This window comes from Rhagoletis pomonella, unplaced genomic scaffold, assembly GCF_013731165.1.
Source record: "Rhagoletis pomonella isolate Grant_MI unplaced genomic scaffold, Rhpom_1.0 Rhpom_scaffold_00005, whole genome shotgun sequence".
NCBI classification, from domain to species: domain Eukaryota; kingdom Metazoa; phylum Arthropoda; class Insecta; order Diptera; family Tephritidae; genus Rhagoletis; species Rhagoletis pomonella.
The window spans coordinates 49,773,940-49,786,112 of record NW_023458559.1 but is presented as its reverse complement, the minus strand read 5'-3'; the positions used below and the strand labels follow the sequence as shown (position 1 = coordinate 49,786,112).

The following is a 12,173-nucleotide window of genomic DNA, read 5'->3' as shown; positions in this document are numbered from 1 at the left end:
ACCGTCGAACGCCCGATCGACAAGCGGTCGATGGACGGCCTTTAAGCGCAGTTCAGAGTACGTCAAAAAGATGACAAACAAATGTTTGTGCTAATGTACAAATATAATGTTTATAGACGCAAACGCATATTTGTGTGTATTTACGCTAGGCGCTGTGCATTTTTTTTAGCCAGCCTAAAAAGCACAGGAAAAATATAAACGTAACCAACTTGAGCGCATTCACAGCCATTTACATATCTCGGCCACATGCAAGCTACCTACAAGCAGCTGGGTAACGGTTACAACCTTAAAGGAGAGCTCAAAGCAAATGCAAGTAATAAACAAACAAAATGTAAGCAAGAAAACGCAAAGAAAATCAGAGCAAGAAAAATTTCTTGCTACTTTTCTCACATCAAAAACTGTTTTTTTCCACACATCTTTCCAAGTTCTTTTTTAATAAGTTTTCTACGAAAAAAAGCATAGTTTAAGGCGTTTACACTTGCAGCTAACCTAAATTCTTCAGCAATATTGGTTTTCTACACTTTTATGCCTGCTTTACACTGCACACACCAGCACTCAATCACTCTCAATTTACCCAATTATTTATGTACATAGATATTCTTCTGTTTTCCCCCAATGTAATTTGCACTAAACTCCAACGCACAACATTTTTCGGCCTGCGAGAGCTCCTTTCATGCGCGCAGCAAAAGGATAACTAACCGCAAAATTTTTAGTACGTCTGACATTTACTCGCGCGCTGTTAAATATTGCTGATATCTGTTTTGACCGCTCTTCAAAAACTAAAAATCAAAAAAAAAAACCAACGGAAACAAAAACATCGGCCACTTGCTGGCACCTACATACATACTACATGTGTACATTCAACTGAGCATGGCTTATACGTACAATTCCCTCGTCTATTTATGTATTATTCCTTATTATTTTGTGCGACCAAGAAACGATAACAACACAACCACTTTAACCGATAATAAAAACAAGATTTGTTTGCTTATTGTAACACACTGGTTTGTCGGTTGCGCAGAAACAGTACAATTTTAAAGATAAATATCAATTAAACGGCGTGTCGTTGCTCTGTCGCACAACACAACATTCAATAGCGCTGGATATCTGCTTGAGACTAAAGTGAAACATATGAAAACCAATTGATAAATGCTATCGCGTAACAGCAAGCGGCTAACAGCAAGCAGCACTGAAAAGGGTCGCTGGCTAACAGCGTATGGAAATGTACAATAACAGCGGTGGCGCAACAATTGGCATGTGGAACGGAAACAGCTGCCTAATGCAAATAGTCGAGCATAATGCGAGTGCCAGCACAGCCAACGGCTTTTATCAGAAAATTGCGGTAGTGTACAGTGAATTAGCTATGCAGCTGTTAATAACAGTTTTTCCACAGTTTTAACTCTTTATATGGTCCCAAAAATTGATTCTCGCGGCGACGTTTTTTTTTTTTCAGAGCAAGAAACATCGAAAGCCTAACCCCATAACCGTCAATGTGAAACCAGCGTCAAGTATTTCGTGGGAAGGTAGTTTGAGCACTAAGCTCTACGTCCGTTATTATTCGACCACTGCTTATGTTGATCTGGTTTTAAACCAATCTACAACTTTTTATTGTCCTCCTAAAATGTTTGTAGACTATCGCGAATATTGCTTAACACACCGAGCGTAGGCGTCTACTCTTGGCGAGGATGATTAAAACCCAAATACTGTATGCGGTGCCAATTTGGTCAAATGCGGCACAGTGCTTCCGCGGAGTCAACTCAACATACCGTTTGTGTGCGCACCGAGTTTGCAGCGCCTTCAGAACTGTGACGAACCAAGCAGCTTTCGTAATCGCCAGTATGATACCCTTAGATATACTGGCAAGCGAATCGATGCTCCTATCATCCGCCCCGCATGCTCTAACTCAAATAGACCGACGTCGAGCTCGTGAAAGCAGCATTACAGAGTGGCAAAACATGTACAATACTTAGTACGACTAACAGCCCAATTCTGTGCACTTGATAAATTGAAAATCTTTATAATTTGTAAATTTTTTATTATTTATCAAGAATTGGTATTCTAGCACAGAAATCAAAAGCTCTTTTCTTGATAAATTATCAAGATTGAAAATGCTATTGACAAATTGAAATTTCATGTGAATTGTATAAGTTTTGTATCTTAATAAATTTGTTTCTAACAATTAAATACTCCATGTGCCGGCATTTGAACCTACGACACACGGAATTATAGTCGACATCTCTACCTACTCGGCTACGGCAGTCAAAAGCTTTTTCGCTTTTAATTTCATACTTTTCATATGTGACAATGAAATCAGTTCCACTCATGTGGAAATCAGTTCCACTAATGTGGAAGTCGTAGAGCTTTTTGTTTTATAAATATTGACACAGAATGCGAAGGAAGCTTCTACTTGATAAAAATCTTGATAAAATTTCTTTACAAAAAAATTATCAAGAAAACACAGAATTGGGCGGTAAGTGTCGTTAGGCCTATCGCTGCATGCCAAATCTGATATCCTGGATTAATAGAACGCACGGCAAAGTAGATTTTTATCTGAGCTAGGTTTTGAGCGGGCATCGCTGTTTTAAAGCATACCTGTTTAAATTCAAACATGAGCATGACCCGTACTGCGACTACTTCACAAGTGGCGTGGTATAAGACGTCGGCCAGATATTTTTTGAGTATCCTCGATTCAATCGGCAGATGAACCAATTGAGACTAGCCGTTGGACAGTTGTTTACGCCACAGTAAGTAGTCGACTATATGATGAAAGGTGTCAGTGACTAGTCATCAGCCAGCGACACACTATCTTCAATTCTGAAGCAACTGAGGAGCCTAGAGGGGCAGCGGTGTATCACCAGTGATTAAACTAACCCGAAGCGTAGCCGCGGATTGAAACCAAATCATGAAGTTCACCAACTAAAACGTAGGCGCGCACTGGAACCTAGGCAGTGCGGCTTTGAAATTCATGCACTTGAAGAGCAAGTGCGGTGCGGATTGGAACCTAGGCCATTCCAGCCGCCAAGGTAATGCGTCTTAAAAGCTCCGTGCTCTCAGACCGCCTATCAAACATGAAATTCACAAATTAAAGCGAAGGCATGGACTGGAACCCAGGCCCGGGCAATATACTTACATACGTATACGGGTTTGAAACTCTTCTCCCCTGTAAGTCTGTTCAATGTAATACCAGCGACAAAAGGCAGCCATAATTCCAAGATATTTGTTCTTACTATTTATACCAGCTCAATTATAAGTTTTATCTGTATTTAAGCGACGTGGCAAAACCTATTAGGTGTAGCCCAGCACTTAGTACATCTGACTAGAATGAACGTGCGAGCCTAGTGCTCAGACTGCCTCCCGACGAAATACTTGACAATGGTACCGGGGGGATCGGTATTTGGATAGTAGGAGGTTAGTTCGGATTAAAGTCCCACACTGTTAGCTAGAAGCTTTCGATGCTTCCTCCTCTTAAAACAAAAACTAAGAAGTTCGTATCTAAGTAAAGTACCATCCAGATATACATACATAGCAATTTAATGCAGCTTATAAGATTTTTTAAAGCGCACCCTCTTAATGACAAGTGACGCTCAATAAAACGCGCTTTACATAAGGCCTGTTTCACTTAAACTGTGGAGACTGCTACTTTAGGTTGCGTCGGAGATATTTATTTCATCACTTCGGGCAGACATATGGCAAACATCCTTCGATGCTTCATCGCTGTTTAACATTAACGGTACCAGATTTTATGGTGTGAGACAGGAGCCAAAGCTTACTATTATGTACGGGCCTCATAGAACGGAAGCGAGGTATTTGAAAAACACGTGCTCGGCATCTTAGATGACCATTGGTCTGCACTGACCGCAATAAAGGTTTTGCACATGTCCGAAGCGATAAAGGTATGCCTGCTGAAACAAGTGTATTTTTTGTATGAGGCGGTAGGTCAAACTGCACTTTGCTGTTCTGTCCCACCGTATCCATCACTGTGCTTCACTGCATGCTTTTGCTCCACATTTTTTGTTTCGTACATATCTTAAGCCACGAGATCGAGTGGCCATAATCCCACGATTTTAAGAGCTACATCTTCGGAAACGTTTCGGAAATCCGAATACACTCTAAGCCATTAATGTGCCGGATTTCGGATGCTCGATTGAAATCGTCGAGCCAAACTGTCGATCGATATAACAGTACACCTGCTAATACTGCTGTCTTGGTCCTCTGACTTTGGCCATTAGTCTAGACTGGGCTGCTGTTGCCGTCGCTTCTTTCTTCTATTCCAAATGATCCCGGAAGCAAATGCGGTAATAACCAGGACGCCGAGATACTTTTCAAATCACTTGGACTCAATGATGTCATCACCTGCACTAATTTATACTTTTTCCACCTTTTTCTGACCGCTTATAAGAGTAGCTTCCGTCTTTTGCGCTGCTAGCGTTAATGAGTTTACGCTTAACGCATCCTCGGCTGCTTTTATGGATTTCTCCGCAATGGCAAGTGTCTTCGCTGTTATAACGACACACACATCATCCGCCAAGCCAATTAATGTTGCACCTGTATGTATAAGGTAGGTCCTAGAATATATTGTTGTGGTACACCTGACGTTATTTCATACTCAACTAGTCCGTTGTCGGTATATAGCACAGCGCTCTTTCATTCATGTAATTTCTGGACCGTGCAATCCTTGGCCACATATCAATCTGGGCCTTTCCTTACTTAGACCCGACTGTCGTGGCAACGAGAGTCTCCATCATTTCGAACGCTGACGATTGCTCGATAATAACGTCGGGCAATGGAATTGATGACCTGTGCTCAAAAGTACACGGTTAGGTTAGGTTAGAGTGGCTGCCCCGCGCAGAGCGCGGAGCACACGTGGGCTGGAAAAGCCCGTTGTGATACCACTGGCCGAAGCCATTTCTTTCTTTCCCTCCCTTAGTAATTGAACCACCGAGTGCGTTTTATATAGCACAAAAAGTCGAGAACGTTCGCCGAGTTCAAATCGGCTAAACAATCTACAAAGTACTTGTTGAAGAATTGGTTGCGCATGTTGGCCAGGGCGGGACAATGGCAGAGATAGTGTTCGATGGTCTCCACCTCCCCCTCGTCTCTGCAACTGCGACAGAAATCGGTTGTGAGGTATCCTAACCTCTTTCCGTGTGTGCCCATCAGGCAGTGTCCGGTGATTACCCCGACTACTAATCTGAGAGAGGAGCGGTCCAGCCGGGTGAGAGCTATGGATCGCTTTACATCAATCTTTGGCCACATTTGCCTGGTAATATGGCAGGTGGTTTCCACAGCCCATCTTATATTTACCTCCTCAACGAGTTTCGCCTTTAGTCTGTGTTTGCAGGTGGTTAGAGGTATGCCCGCATTCCGAGAAGAATTGACTACAGATATTTCCGTCCCCCTCCTTGCCAGCTCGTCGGCTAGGCAGTTGCCCAGGGGACCCATACAACAGTCAAGGAGCATTTTGATGCCAGCAGGTTGAGAGTCTTCCTCCATTCGATGGCTACTTTGGACGTTGCTTCGTTAGAATTGAGAGATTTGATAGCAGCCTGGCTGTCAGAATAGATAGAGATAGGCCGTCCTGGAGGGCCGGAGGTCATAAGCCACCGAGCCGCCTCCATTATGGCGTTTAATTCCTCTTGAAAAAAAAAACAAAAAAAAAAAAGTACACGGTTACCTCTGCGAACTTTCTCGCTTCTTCTCCCGCAAAATCCTCAGCAACCATTTATTTTTACCACCTGGACGAATGAGGTCAGGCTACAACTGGATATTCAGGCCGACGGCGAATTAAATCCGACAAAGAACAACCCAAAAATCCTCGGAGTTACCTTCGACAGCCTACTCTGTTTCTCGGCGCACACAACCGCAATTGCCAATAAAGTAGATAGCAGCAACAAAGTCGTCAAATCGCCGGCAGCACTTGGGAAAAAGACAAAGAAACTTTGTTGGCAAAATACAAGGCAATTGGCCTGCGGGTTATAAAATATGTAGCGCTCTTGTGGTCGCCGGGGAGAAGTTGAACGCATTGGACGAGTCTTCCGTTAGTTCAGCTCGCCGACAACGATTTAGGGAAAACAAATCTAGACAGGGCTAAGTAAGCCGATATACCAACAACAAAAATGTATTAGAAGCACCAAGAGCAGAAGGTGGTTTATTTGGCGCCGTCTAAAATAATTTTAGCATAAGCGTTTTTAGAAGAGCCTGCGATGAGATTTTCGGCATCGTCTAGTAGCTATTTACAAGTCAGAATTTAATCGAAAGAGTACCCAGTGTCGGAGAGATAATCATTATTTTCTCACAGATTTTACATATGTATATCCCAGTTCTCGGCCCTCACCCTGCAATCATCGATCAGCAATGTTATTATTCTCATTACGACTAATAACATACGATAATTTATACATTTAACTATTGATCTTAAAGTAAGATAGCGCCTGTTGTTATGTACAACAACATTGAAATCATACAGTAATAAAAATTTTCAAATTATAGTAATTCGTCGAAAGAGCAACAGCGTGTGTCAAAGTATAAATGCACGTATTATTTACACTATTAAGTAATCAAAAAAATATATTGTACTCTCCATGATAAAAATATTTAAATGTTATGGTACTCTCCAACACGATATACTCTAATTTAACTCCAAAGCAATACAAAAAGTGTGAGTAGATTTACATAAAACAAATTTGTTCTTTATTGCTTATAAATCAATCACTTTTTAACAAACACATACATCAGCTAGTTATTAAGGTAAATATAAAATTGTTATAAAAAATTACACATACATATTAACTGTTTCAATTCATTGGGATAGTTTGGTCTAGAAATAAGCAACTACATACATACATACAAATAAAGAGATAATCAGTTTCGTAAAATATATTTAAATTCATTCATGATGACGAGTATTCAGCAAATTTCGCATGCGAATAGTGTTTACATTTGTTCATAGTGGCATCAATATTCACGTATGTATAAATTTGTATTTATATGTATTGTATGTACGTAAATAGATATAGTATTTAGTTTTTACGACTTTGTTCATGTTTGGTAGTGTTTCTATTAAGTAGTCTCTTACAATTCGATTCGACGACAACTAAGAAAGCTTTTAGGAGTGTAATTACAGGGTAAGCAATTACAAAACGACTAAAGGTAATCTTTGGACATGGCAGTTTAAGCTTAATTTCTAAATCTCAGTGACCCATGCTGGAGCACACTTCCTCAACACTTCCCTCCCTATAAGCCGCATTTACGGATCCACGAATGAAATCATAATATAACGCGTACCATTGGTCACCGACAAACCCTCATGGTAGTGTGTCAGGCGTCCTGGATGCATAAACATCCAACCTTTACGTGTCTTATCCACCTGACAGTTATAGCGCAAGAAACGGCAGCCACCACCCTCATAATCTACGTCCACGGAATTCAAGGCTATATTAATGGTGTATGTCGAGGAGTCGTGATGTGGTCGCAGCGAAGGCTGTTCGTCTGGGCGGTAACGCACCACAAAGTTCATAAGCGAGCGCGGTGGCTGTAAATAAACAAAAAAAAATGTTTAATACTTTTTTCATATAACAAATTCAAGTTTCTAAGAACAATCAGCTCCTCTGCCACTTACGTTATGATAGTATCCCAAGAACGCCTTTTCCTGCAGTGGTCGCACAATGAAATCGAGGAACTTCAACCAGAGTGGATCAAGTCCCACCTGTTTCATGTGTATGTCACGTGTTGGCACCGCTTCGTAGCCGCCCTCTAGCCGACTATCTTTATTGCTGCCATCAGACCATTTGCCGAAATTTTCCACAATTGCTACCAAATCATCACAGAAGGCATCTGTGCCTACTTGGAACCAAAATACATCGGGACATGGTTGTTCTACGGTCGTATTGGGTTCCAATTGTTTAAAGTAGTTAGGATGTATGTACTTGCGTACCCAGTCGTACTTATTGCTGAATAGCGTGTAAAAATCGGGCCGAGCTACTGTAGTATCGAAGCCATCAGCATTCACCAAATGACCGTAGACATGTAGATTGGTGACATACATGAAGACGCCCTAAAGGAAAATAAATGGTGGAATGGATATTAGTATAAGGAATTTGTTTGTCAAAAAATAACAAAGCGACCTAACAGGTTGGTTGGTTTAAGTGGTGACAAGCAATTAGCAAGTTTGCCATTTTGATTCCATAACTCTTCCGACCCGCCCATAACAGTCTGCTGTGAAAAGTTCGTGTTACATCACGCAGAACCCAGTAATAACTATCAACTGCTTTGGTTCTACTAGCAAATGGTGCGCCTAGAAATACGCAACATTGGATGCTGTAGCTATATCTTTGTTACTTTTTTATTTGTATATGTGCACTTCTCAAACAGCTAAACAGGTGACATTTTTAGAAAAGCAAATGGGCTCATCTCTCGCTCTATCAACTATTTAAACTCGGACTAAAACTCTTTCTAAACTAAGACTCAATTTGGTAGATACGCAGATAATAAGAATAAAACCTAGCGAAAATATGAACCATTCGTGAAATTTTTAAGTGACTTAGAAAGTTAGAAAGTTAGAAAGTCAATTTGAAATTCGGCTGCCGATTCGGGCTAGTTATAAATCTTTTGAAGCTTGCATTTTGTCACTAGTGCAGGGCACAAATAAATGCTTTAACAAGTAGGAGGGACCTAGTAGATTCATCTGTGGCCATGTTTGATTAGGGTCTGCTAAACTACCTACTTTTGTGGAGATCCGTAAATCCATACTATAGTTCCGTTCATACAAATTAATTATAATCAATATTTTTCCTCCACTTTTAGAAGACGAATTCCTAATTAAATATATGTCCCAAAAGGTTAAGCGAAGTGTTGCCAGAATTTTTTTCAGCAATTCAGCTAAATGGACAAAAAAAGAGCTTAGTAAAATAATTGTTAGACTAAACAAAAGCTTAAAAATTAAAGGAAATTATAAATGCAATTTTCACAAAACACAGCAAATAGGTACATATTTCTTATATCCAATAACAAATAAATTTTAATTAAAAAAGCAGATTTTTGACAATTGCCCAATTAGGGAAAATTCTGGGCGGAGGTTGCTCTTCCGCGGAACTGCTTGGGCTTGTATTGTCTGCCTCGATAATACTCCCTTGGGGTGCAGGCATATAAACTTTCTTGAAATATGTATTGAATAGTAAATGTTAATAATTACATTCGAAAATGTATACCTTTCCATATTTCTTCAGTTTTGCAAATATTCAACAATTCACCCGCCAACAGAAAAATTTGCCTCAAGTATGTTAGTGATGAACATAGCATTGCAATAATCGATTATTTGTCCCCTCAAACACAGCTAAGGCCACATACAGTATAGGTAGGCATATGTACATACATCCAATCTGCGTTTATCGCTTTTTACAATTTTGTGAAGATTAATTGTTTATTCGTTGAATATTTTTATTCGTACTTTTCCTAAATTTTTAAAACATCTAGAAAGAGCTAAAAGATTTTCAGAAAAAAAGCTTAGAAAAGGCAGCTAAATTGGAACTTTTCTAGCTAAACGGCGAAAAAACAGCTTTTTCAATCTAGCTGAAAAATAACTAAAATGGCTACACTGGTCAAGATAGACCTAAATTCATCGGTGAAGATTGTACTAGCACAATGCTTCATCACTAAAAAGACTGCAACTTGGTCCACTGCAATAAATTAGGCGAGCGACTTGAGACATTTGTTACGGCTCTTAACGTTAGTGTTGTGTTTGCTGAGGAGAAGAGCAAGCTATGAAATATAGCTATAGGTACAAAATCCTGGACGTTGATTTCCTATGGGGAAGGATAGGAATCGTTGCAGTTAAGAAATGAGAAAGCGCGGAAAGAAATCTGTTATTTTGAGCACAGGATAACACACATTTCATCGTCCAAACGTTGTGGTAGAAAAATCAGGGAAATAGCATCAGAGGTTTTATTTCGAAAAATAAAAGACGATTGCTAGCCAAAAAATTTGTTAGCGAGGAAGCGGAAGGCCTAAATATCTTCTGGTAGTACTTTTCACTTTATGTATGCAATTTTGTACTTAGCTGGGTTCAAATGGTATGTGAAGTACGTGAATAGCAAGCCCTCGAGAGTTATCGGGCGATAAAACTCATCTTTGTAGACGGGTTTCCCAATTTTCATTGAGAGACCTTAGTGGGATAGTCTACGCATGTTTCAACCCCAACATGCCTATGTATATATTGTCAGAGCGGAAGACTTTGAAGGCTTTGGTACCATAATTTCGGAAAGTAGCATCTAGGTTTTTGACGGCTAGTGCAGACTTCTGATCACACGACGCTTGGCTTTATCTATCAACGGATACAGTATACATAAGTTTTCAGCTAAAATAACTCGCACATTCCCTTACTTCCAATGAGGGGCGACTACCGAAAGAAATAATCAATCTCTCATCAGGGCTCGCGGTTAGCTATAGAGTAATCACACCAGCCTCGAGTTGTTGTTGTAGCGGCTTACTTAGCCCTGCCTAGATCGGTTTGTCGCTCAATCATTGTCGTCAAACTCAATTAAGGGAAGGCCCAGCAAGCGTGCCACCCCGACAGGATAGTACCAGAGGAAGAGGGATGTTGCGTTGTGGTAGTGCGGGTTAGGGTGGTCCTTAAAAATCAAATGAAGGACTTTTTCAGTCTCACCCCCTCTATCGGTAATACCACAGTCGCAGATATCACATATAAGTTTTGGTCCCGATTGGAGACGGTTAAAGCGTATCGCAGAGGGAGCAAAGTACAGATTCCACTATATAGACTCATTAAAATTAATATTTTTTCATCTAATATCCAAAATCGATAATAACATAGTCGAAGATATCACATATAAATTTTGTTTCCGATTGGAGTCGGTTAAGGCATGTCGCAAAGGGGTCAAAGGCCAGATGCCTCTATGGACTTTTTTTTGGTCCCAATTGGAGTCAGTTAAGACGTTTTCATAGGGTATGAACTTTTACCCCTCTGGCCCACGCCTTCACCCGACCGAATCGGGACCAAAATTTGTATGTCATAACTTCGGCTATGGTAGTATCGATTTTGGATATAATAAGAAAAAAATAATAATTTTAATTTTTTGACTTTCCATAGAGGAATCTGCTTCCTTTGTTTAAGGACCACCCTAGTGCGGGCCTCCCGCGGCAGTTGAAGTTCTGTTTCGTCAAGGGTTGGTTTTAGTTCTCCTAAAACGGCATTCACAGATCGGGAGTTGGTGTAGTTTGAGACAGACTCCCTGTGGATGCCGTTTATGACTTGTCTGTACACAGTCAGACCCAGTGGTGGCACCAAGTATTGCCGGACATCATCCTTTAGTTTGTGGAGATGCCTTCTGACGTGCCTTAGGCAGGTGTCTGTGCACCATACCGCGGGTCGTCTTCTTTACTTCTTTATATATTTGCTAAGTAAATAATTCTGTGCAACCAACGGTCAGTTTTTGATATTTCTATAAATGACTTTTTAAAATTCACAGCCAACAAAAAAAATTGATTGCAAAACCAATGAACACGCTGCTAATCACGTTTCGCCGCGCACCATCAGTGCAGTTGTCCTCAAGTATCATGTTACACACTTGTTTGTATTTATGCTTTTACTTACAGCTTTGCGTAGCGATTCGCACATTGCCATATCGGGGTCATAGTCTCGCTGCTGATACGAGATATATTTGAATGCGGTGCTCTTAATCAGATAAACACTGGACACATAGGGGACATTCCACATGCCACTAAAATGAAATGCAAAAGAGAATACAAACGAAATTAAATAATTTTAAGTATACAAGCAATGCAAAAGAATAAAGATGTGTCTAAATATGGAACAATGCTGGAGATGATGATATGAGTGTTGAGAAAAAATGTGATGCAAAGAAAAAATAAAATAACGGAAAAAAGTTAAATGTTGCAAAAATACACAAAACAGCTGCATATATACTATATATATATGTCCGTATGTGTTGAGTAGATGCAGGAATCAAAGAACAAATTCATCTGAGTGGACGCAAACAAGGGGACACAAATAAAAAATTTGCGTATTTTTTCGCAAAATGGCAAGTAAACAAATTCATAAAGCAGCCAATGACACATAGAGCCAACGCGAAATCGTCATCATCACTACGAAGGATATGGGGGTGCCACAGCGGGTATGAAAGAGTAAGTGAGTGAGTCTA

The 12,173-nt window shown here is 40.3% G+C and overlaps 2 protein-coding genes across 5 annotated transcripts in view; both read right to left on the bottom strand.

Moving 5' to 3' along the window:
- Window positions 1-12,173, bottom strand: part of LOC118739122 (sodium-dependent phosphate transporter 1-A-like) — a 441,416-nt gene that overhangs the window by 333,439 nt on the left and 95,804 nt on the right. The window lies entirely within an intron of this gene.
- LOC118739124 (procollagen-lysine,2-oxoglutarate 5-dioxygenase-like) overlaps window positions 6,862-12,173 on the bottom strand; it is a 31,513-nt gene continuing 26,201 nt past the window's right edge. The window contains exons 9-11 of the mRNA XM_036470287.1: window positions 11,606-11,732; window positions 7,619-8,053; window positions 6,862-7,531 (exon numbers count right to left, since the gene is read on the bottom strand). Coding sequence (XP_036326180.1) covers window positions 7,247-7,531; window positions 7,619-8,053; window positions 11,606-11,732 — 847 coding nt within the window. The 3' untranslated portion in view covers window positions 6,862-7,246. The remainder of the gene's footprint in view (window positions 7,532-7,618; window positions 8,054-11,605; window positions 11,733-12,173) is intronic.